This window comes from Lolium perenne, chromosome 3 (assembly GCF_019359855.2).
Source record: "Lolium perenne isolate Kyuss_39 chromosome 3, Kyuss_2.0, whole genome shotgun sequence".
In the NCBI taxonomy this organism is placed as follows: domain Eukaryota; kingdom Viridiplantae; phylum Streptophyta; class Magnoliopsida; order Poales; family Poaceae; genus Lolium; species Lolium perenne.
The window spans coordinates 130,687,020-130,696,149 of record NC_067246.2 but is presented as its reverse complement, the minus strand read 5'-3'; the positions used below and the strand labels follow the sequence as shown (position 1 = coordinate 130,696,149).

The window sequence follows — 9,130 nt, the reverse complement described above, 5'->3', positions numbered from 1 at the left end:
CATGCGCGTTGACTGCTTGGGTGCAGCTACTCCGTCGGCTGCGTCGGCCAGGTGTGGCGGGCAATATGGGCGGATCTTTCATGTGCGACGAATGACATGGACGGATGGAGTGGTGCTACTGCTCCGGTGGCCAAGCTGTGAACGGGCAGAAGAAAGCTAAGTACGGGCCAAGCCCTTCACGGTCTCGCGTCTTGGAAAACTGGAATAGGGCGAAGAACTGATACTACAGTGTAGTCATTTTAGGATACGTGATTAGACTAGTATTATGCGATTAATATGTTAATCATGAGTTCAACGGATAATTGTACCAGGATTTTTTCGCAAAAATACACTGCCACATGTCATGTCTAGAACAGTTTTATACTGATTTGCACCTCAATTACAAGTTCGTGTACTACCTCACCACATTTTTTAAGTTGTTGTATGCAATCGCTCCCATCATGCAAGTTGGTGTATGTGCCGATGCTATTACCTCTTACTAGATTTAGATGTGCGCCTTGGCGCACGACCCCGTGAATTTCGCACCAATATTAATACGTGTTTTAGCTTTTAAAAAATGAAGCGAATAGAAAGATATTAGGATAAAACAAACAAAACCACAAACGGAGTAGCACACACATATACATTGAAGGAAATAGATAAATATTTTGGGGCTCGCCTTGGCTCACGGCCCCAATGAACAGTTTGTAAAACACTATATTAAGCATCTGTAGAAATCAAATGGAAGACTATCCGATGGACGAAACAATATGTAAATCTTTATTAATACATGTCAATGAAACAATATGTAAATCTTCATTAATAAACATGTCTTACTATGAACTAAGGTCAACAACCTATACACTGCTTGCTCGAAGGAAGTAGACTGGGACTTCTCCAATAGAATGATGTATATGACGGAGAGAATGCTATGGTTTAAACCTAGTAAGAAAAGGACGGAAGATCATATTAGCTAAGGGTAAAAGGTATCAGCCTTGTCTGGTACATAAAAAACATTTGTGGTTTCTTGTTTGTAGTCTGAGAAAGTAAATCATTTTTATGCATCATTCTGATTTAGTTCCAAGTCAGCTGTAGATACATATGCTCACTCAAATCTTACTTTAGTTCGATAACATATTCTATTTCACAGGGTTCAATAGAATATTTGGTCAACTTGCGTTTCAGGTTTTACATTAGCTTCTAAAAATAAATTGGATAACAAAACCTGAGTTAATCTATCAGTTCAGCTAAATCACATATTAGTGCGGATTAAACGATGCCCTCAGTAATAATTGGAATGACTAAATATATTTTTGAGTCCCTAAGTTGTTCCCTTAATATTATGAACTTCATCCATCGTAGTTTGGGCAAGAGAAGTTAACATGTGTCAAGTTTCCTATTTGTTAAGAGAAGGAACTTATATACCTATATGAGCTCAACTGCTACTATTACTAATGCCTATGGTATTGTGTCTATTTTTTAATTTTAATTAAGAGAATCTAACTCATCTGTTGTAGAATTCAACTATGCCTTAGAATATACACTATTTTTTAATTTTAATGGTTGAGTTTTATTTTCAAAGGGAAAACTGTAGTGTTTTAACCAAAATCCAAGATCGAGAAGTGGCTATTCTCCAGCCTAGCACACAAACCTGCTACTCGAAGGGATCGGAAGCACATCTCACAACAAAAGGAAATTGGGTAAGAACTTTCAAACTAAAAACAAATGATTTTATGCCATAGGAATCTGAACCACTACGTAACGTAGATGTTTTTTTGGATTATCATGGAGCCAGCGGAAAATAATCAGCAATGCCTCGAGAACATACCAACAACTTAAAGGAATATGCAGCTAAAATTATTACTATTTGAGGTATTTTTCCAATGTAATTGTAATATATATCTTCCAGAAATATGTGCATTTAAAAACTCTAGTAAGCTTGAAACGGGATGCAGTTTGGAATGCAACCATCTATTTATTATATTATATTTCTCCAATGAAATATATACGCCAAAGTACCATCAAACATTGCGAAAAGAAACTCATCATAATCCTGTTATACCTGAAGCAAAATAATTCGGATGCATTGAGCATTGCAAGCCCAGTGACATGTAAGCTGCAGCTGGAACCACCCTTCCAAATACCCTGCGTTCAAGATAATAACATTTTAAAAGAGGAAACCATAGGATTCATGAAGAAAAGACAGGCAACAAAAGTAAGAGAGCTTTTAAACATCATATTGGCCAAAGAAAAAGGATCATCTATTGATAAATCAATCAGGCTGAAGGGGGCTACATTCTTAAATAGTTCTGGTGAGATAGCACTAAGTGTATTGGAAAATTATCCAAAATATTTTACAACAATTAACTCTTTTGGTCTCCAGCCCTTTGACTAACTTATTGGTACACGGTTCCATTGCCGGTAGTTGTTTTCACTGACTTCTACAGAAAATTCTCATGTTATGACTAAGTTAGAAAATACCATACCACTGGAACAGAGGAAAAACTGACCTTCTAAATTTCCATGTTTCTATACTTTCCATAAAGAGCATTTGACTCAAGAAGTCCACAATGTCCAAACTACTACTACGTATTGAATGGCCCCAAGCGACTATTGAGATCTTGAACACCCACCTCTAGTGATCCGTTGGCTAGTGACAAGCAGATATATTAGTCAAAAACTGTAGTTTAGGGATAACTGGACATGCTAATTTATAGTGTAAAATATGATAATCCAACCATGACTTCTACTCACAATAATAGTTTTGATTTAAATAAGAAAATTCAGTGTAGAAGGATACACAGTAAAACGATTCTAAATCGTCAAAATTCAACATCTCATATAATGCACATACCTAACATACATAATTCGTAAGTGGAAATATTGATATACATGGTTGTAATGACCTACATGTCAGGAAACAATGTTTTCACGAGAACATATTCTTGATCTCTAATTGTTTGTCCAAGAGAGCTCCAAAAAGAATGAAGTCACTCACAATAGTACATAAACAGGGAAGACACCTGATCTCACCCCTTCAGTATACAACCTATTTATCTGATCAATTAGAAAATAAAACCATATAACAATTACCATTTAAAGGAAACAATCTTAATAGCTTGAGAACACTACTCTTCCTGCACCTAGAATGACCAAATTACCATAAGAATTTTTCAAGAGAGGACATTTGAAAATCAGAATGCCTTTTGAGAGTTCACTTCTTGATCATGATATCTGTGAAGTAATGGTGATTAGAAAAATATAAAGGTGGTCAAATTATCCAAATATTGTCACATAGTTATGAATAAACAACTCAACCTATGCAAAGGCGAGGAGTTCAAGCCATTAGAGAAAACTAAAATATGAAAACCAAAGGTAAAAAAATCTGAGCATAAAGTTGGTACCTGAAGGGGCAACAAATACAAGGACGTGAGACATTCCAAAATGAGACCAGCAGACAAGTACACAGGAAGGAAAAAATATAAGACGAGGCAACATAACGGAGCTTCGCATCTCAAAATCAAACACCAGATGGAATTATCGAATAAGAAAACCTTGCGGACATACAATTCTCACTGATATTCAAGATAGCAGACACATGCATCATGCACCTATCAAGAAACATAGGAACCACAATAAATAAATATAAGATCACCAATTAATACCTATAACACAAGTAAGCCGAAATGCAGAAAAATAATATTGTAGTGAATGCAAAAAATTAAAATAACATAAAATCCAATAGCCTAGTAAATACCACTGATTTAGTATAGGCATGCAGCAAATTTTGGGGAATGTTAAAATTCGCTTATTTACACACTGATATGAGGAAATACCAGGTTTAGTACATGGCTACACACAATTGGTTTGACCACCAAAATAATTAGTGATAATTAGGATGCTCATGTACCAGTCATCATGTATAAACCTATGTAAGGCAGGGAAAATATCACAGTGATATGGAGAGAAGATGGCGAAGAAAGAACCGGCGCGGGAGAAATTTTGGGAGTTCCTTATCACCGGTGTCGATGTCACTTTTCACTGTGGCATCCAAGGCTGCGGCTTCCTTCTCGTTCTCCTTGGCCTTCCAATCCCCAATAAAATTATCACCGGTGTCGACGTCACTTTTCACTCTGGCATCCAAGGCTGCGACTTCCTTCTCGTTCTCCTTGGCCTTCCAACCCCGATAAAATTCAGCTAGAGAAACAATTTTATGTTCATCATACATACAAATACGCAAAGTAAGCAAATGAATAATCTACACAGTACACACAACCAGGCAAGAAATTAGCACCATAAAGAATTGTATATCTCATTCATGTGACTTGATCTAACATTGTAGGACTTACATACCATCATGTCATTCTTACATCACTCATGAGAAATGAAACAAACTAATGTCCGAGAGGGGGATGAAGCCTTACATGTTGTCCATCTCGATCTGCAGAAGACCGAGTCAGGGAAAGGATGAAGCCACAGAGAAGCTGCAGCAAGCGGAGGCCCGTCGGTAGGCGGCCTGCACTGTGACTATACGTTACCGCTCAATAGTTAGAGTTAACAAAGAGAAACAACTGCTAGCTTAAGTGTATGTGGAGTTCTGTATTTTGTTTTGGTTTGGTAGAATTTTCTTCAGAAAACGAAGTGTAACCATCGATCATAACAATGTGCAACATCTCAGGTAAGCCACTTAGCCTTTCTCAATTAGCAACAACTAATTCCGTAAAATCAACTTGCTCTATATATTTTTTGTACACCTAAATATAGTTGAGTTAGTCACCTGCAATCCATTATATAATATCGCCAAATTATCAACAACCTTATGCATCAATATTGGCATCACAGAGAGGATTCAGAAAGGACATCACCTAATATGGAGGAAGATACCATCACCTTGTCTCAATGTGACGAAACAACACCGGTCGTGCTCTGTATGCTAAGCGCCACAATCACCAACCAAACTGAACTTACCAAGTTTGTGTGCAAATAAATCCCTATCTATGTATTTGGAAACAATCTGGAGCAATAAACACAACATTCAGAATACTACTGAGTGGTAAATATGTGTTTTGTTTTCCACACAGAGAATATAGAGAAGGAAATGTATTACCCTGCAAGAGGTTCCTTTACACTGCTATAAGATAGAAAGGCATGAACTAAATATGTTCAGAGTCTTGTTCAGTAACAAATGAAAAATCATCAAGAAAAACAACCTTGCCTTCACCTCCAACCACCACCACCACTCTGAAGGGCTAATCTTCTCACAGTGATGGTAAAACGAACATGCTGAAGGACAGGTGCCAAATGAAGAAAAATCAGGGATCGAGAACTACAATATGGCAACCGTATGACATAAATTGCCTGAATGAACCAAAGACGAAGGGATGATCTTACCGTGGCTAGAGGATATGGATATAATATAGTACCATTTGATCAAAACAACCATCCACATAGGCACAGAAGAGTGGGGCTGGAAGATACTGGAAAATAAAATGAGCACTTGCATCACAATCATTGATTAAAAAGGAAAATCTGCAATAGCAAATAACAAAGGCCAAATGAAGATTTATATTTAACACGCAGAGCCTAGGGCATTACCACACAACACAATAATAATACAAAGTCCGACTTTAGTAAATCTGCACTGCTTCACTTCAGCTCTGTGTGAAACATTTCATAATATTCTCTATTCTTATGGTCAGCAGATACGTCCAAGACAGCGCACATATATTCTGGACAGGCTTCTTTAAAACAATAACAGAAACACTAACAATAGCAAACCACTCTGCAACAATTGTTGAGTGTTGTATATATAGACATGGAGTGTTGTATATATGGACAAAGAGTGATGTTGACGGAGAAAAAATAAAATAGCAAACCAATTGACCAACAGGATGTTGATAGCTCCTGGTTCACAACCGGTTAATTTTTATCACTAATGACATCTTCAATAGTGCAGGATGGTTCTAATTTCCTTGTACAACTTTAAGTTATGATTCCTTCTGAGATATGTTATAACTTACAAATAGTACAAGAAAACAATAAAGATTCATAAGACACAATATTAATATGACCCACTTGTAGGGTCATGAATAAATATTATGTGCATTCAAAGATAAAAGCAAAGCATCTACCCGTCTCAATGCCCCAAAGAATAGAGCAGATATATCGAGGCTTCCATTTTTCTTCGGTGTGATATGAGATGCCTGATGATCTCTATCGTACTTGCTCCATAAGATACATAGTGTGAAACAATCTCAGCGCCAAGATAATTCTGCAAACATATATTGATCAAAACTTATTTATCTACCAATAGGAAGCTATCAATGCGGACCACTTTTAATGTAATAGAAATTAGTACAACAATCTATCTGGAAGAACGTTGTTGGAGAACCTATCACCGACAGAAAATGCAGCACAAACCTTTGAAACTGTATCAGCAAGCAATAGTTTTGAGAACCTATCACCTGCAGGACATGCAAACCATATATATCATAAGTATATTTGTAGCTAGATTTTTACCGAAGTAAAAAATCCTAGCTAGCTAATATACAGAATCAAATAACCATGTGCATCTTATTTGGGTTATCACATAGTTGAATAGTACAAAACAATAAACAAGTTGATAGGCATCTTAACAAATAATATCTTTTACATGGAAGGACTGCAAGAGTACTATTCTTTGAATAGATAGAGAGATTCCTAGCGTGCACTATATATGGTTCAGATCTGAAAATGGTAAAACGTTCTAACCACCACCTGCTATATTTGGAACAAATCTTATGTATATCATCTTCTTCTTCTTCCATAACTTCACTGCAGCAACTACCGATTAGGATTTCCACAGCCCCGATAAAGAGATACTGGAAGAAAATCTCAGAAACACGAAGAGAAAGATCCCTAGCTTGCACTATGATTCATATCTGAAATAGTTCTAACCATTACCTGCTAGATTTGGGTCCAATCAACTGTAGAACTTTTCTTCTTCTTTCACAACACAGGTGTACCAAAATAATTTGAGAAAAAACGCAACCCTGCAATTAAATCAATAAGAACATACTTGATTTCACAGGAAATTAGGTATTACAGTAGGCCTCAATCTGAAGGAATGCTATACGAGGAGGGAGAGGGAGTAGAGGAGGAGTAGGGTGCAGTGAGGGGTGAGTACAGGGCCATCTCTCTTCTCCAGAAGCAACAAACCTTGGTCAGAAACGAACGAAGACGGCGTGAGCTGCAGCAGAGACCTTTGCCCGCCGGCGAGGTCTGGTGACGAGCCGCCAAGACTCCGGCGTCGCCACGATTTGAGAAGATCTCCACCTACCTCTGCCCCAACACCCGCGCCGTCGTCCAGAGCTCCAGAATCGATGCCTTGTACATCTCCACCACCATGCACGAACCCACTTGCTGCTGATGGAAGAGAGGAAGAGAGAGAAACATCAAGATGAAGGGGATTGGGGAGGGGAGCAGCGAGAGAGAGAGAGAGAGAGAGAGAGAGAGAGAGAACGAGAGGGTAGAGGAAAGGGAAGGGCGTGGACTTGCAGGACCGGGCGCCGCGCCGTCGACCCAAGAGGGCGTAGCGCCTCACGGGAGAGGAGGGCGTGGGGAGCCGCCGCCGCCAAGGTGAGAGGAGGGCTGCGGGAATAGGCCGATGTGTCCACGGGCGGTGGCGCTCCCGCTCGACATCGTCGCTCCACCGGCGCGTTGCTCCCGCGGCATTGCGGTCCATCGCGGGCGCCTCTCCTGCGCGGTCGACCGGCGCGCCGCTCCCACGCGCTGTGCTCCACCAGCGGCGCCTCTCCCGCGCGCTCACGCCTCGTCGCTCCACCGGCGGCGCCAGGCCGAGCTCACAGCCGAGGAGAGCGTGATATGGGGAGGCGGCGGCGGCGGCGGAAGGAGAACGGCGAGATTGGGGGAGGGAACGCACAAATGGCTAGGGTTCTGGTCCCGGACTGGAGTTTTGTCTCATCCAATCGTCCCACAAGGAAATACCCAATTTACCCGAAGGCAAGCCCGATCGAATGAAATCCACCTGCAGTCACTGACATGAGGGCCCGGATGGAAGTGGGACCCCCGTGCAGTCACTGGCGGGTAACACATGGCCGTTGCATGGGGTTAGCTAGTGGGAGGGCCAATTGGAACACTCACTTTCTACTCAGAATAAACAGATGAGATGCAAAGTGGGGCAAGATGGGGTGATCCGACGGTGGAGAAGCTAAAATCGCTGTGAGAGCCCCATGAAGGTGCAACAATTATACGTTTAGATTGTCTCGGCTCAGAGGCAGGCAAGCAGAGCCTCCTCCGCTAGCGACGAGATGGCGCAGGTGCAGCCGTGTGGGTGGGTTCGGCCGCTTTTGGGGCCGCAGGTGGCACATGAGAAATCGGCTCAGCTCAGCTCAGGTCGTATTCCAAGAGTGAATCGTCCGTCGTCTTCGCGTGAGACCACGATAATGTCATCTAGAGTACTACACACTAGAGTGCTGCTAGGACCTGCCAACCTGAAGCTGTGCGGAGATCAAAACGAATCGGGCGAGCTCAACCAAGACCCAGCGGTGGACGGCCACGAGTACACGCCTACCAGAACAGGGAGCATCGATCGTTCCAGGATGCAGACAAAGCTAAGCTGGGCCCAGTGTACTGACGTCGTCGTCGTCGTCCAGGCGATCGGTGCGTCTGAACCTAGCTCCATCTGCCAGCTAGGCTTATCTGGGGGACGCCGCGACACGACGCTGCGTGCGGCCACCGCGATAGCCAAGACGACTTGATCGAATTGGTGTCGGGTTGCGCTCGCTCCTGGCGCGCCGCCGCTGCGGATCGGAGGGCACCAAAGTCCAACGGCATGCATGGTGCTCGACGGCTGAGCATATCTCTCCTGTGGAGATCTTATTTGACCTTATCTTGAAAGATCGATCAGGGCGATTTCATGATGGTGAAAGTTGCAGCAACTTAGTTAGAAACAACAAGATGGAACCACACTTCAAAATATCCATACGAATACGATGATGACGAACAAGCACCTAAGACAGACGGAAATAATACTACCTCCGTAACTTAGTTCGAAACACAAGATGGAGCCAAACAGCAATAATACACACGAACGCGACATCACCAAGACCAACCGGGAAACGTGATTAAGAAGAAAAAAGACGAGATTTTG

General features: G+C 41.5%; 1 protein-coding gene across 32 annotated transcripts; it reads right to left on the bottom strand.

Moving 5' to 3' along the window:
- Positions 1-625: 625 nt before the first annotated feature.
- On the bottom strand, positions 626-7,824 carry LOC127342434 (uncharacterized). 32 transcript variants are annotated; one of them, XM_071828135.1, is made up of 17 exons: positions 7,516-7,824; positions 7,177-7,383; positions 6,922-7,010; positions 6,400-6,443; positions 6,111-6,250; positions 5,371-5,456; positions 5,087-5,262; positions 4,845-4,993; positions 4,404-4,495; positions 3,966-4,153; positions 3,534-3,590; positions 3,141-3,213; positions 2,978-3,036; positions 2,834-2,885; positions 2,490-2,629; positions 2,042-2,124; positions 626-921 (listed from the first exon to the last, which is right to left on the bottom strand). In XM_071828135.1, exons 8-12 carry the CDS (start codon positions 4,864-4,866, stop codon positions 3,174-3,176), a joined length of 399 nt encoding a protein of 132 aa, XP_071684236.1. In that variant the 5' UTR covers positions 4,867-4,993; positions 5,087-5,262; positions 5,371-5,456; positions 6,111-6,250; positions 6,400-6,443; positions 6,922-7,010; positions 7,177-7,383; positions 7,516-7,824; the 3' UTR covers positions 626-921; positions 2,042-2,124; positions 2,490-2,629; positions 2,834-2,885; positions 2,978-3,036; positions 3,141-3,173. The 32 variants fall into 32 exon arrangements, 17 of the variants coding, with proteins under 17 accessions (XP_071684236.1, XP_071684243.1, XP_071684233.1 ...); XM_071828142.1 differs by having other exon boundaries at positions 3,547-3,590; XM_071828132.1 differs by lacking the exon at positions 2,834-2,885 and having other exon boundaries at positions 2,890-3,036.
- Between the last annotated feature and the right edge of the window lie 1,306 nt (positions 7,825-9,130).

Coding starts and splice junctions, on each gene's coding strand:
- LOC127342434 (XM_071828129.1), bottom strand. CDS start 4,866: ATGGTATCTTCCTCCATATTAG. Junction 4,496..4,844: donor GGTATCTTCCTCCATATTAG/GTGATGTCCTTT, acceptor GTCACAGTGCAG/GCCGCCTACCGACGGGCCTC. Junction 3,591..3,965: donor CCAAAATTTCTCCCGCGCCG/GTTCTTTCTTCG, acceptor GTTTCTTGATAG/GTGCATGATGCATGTGTCTG.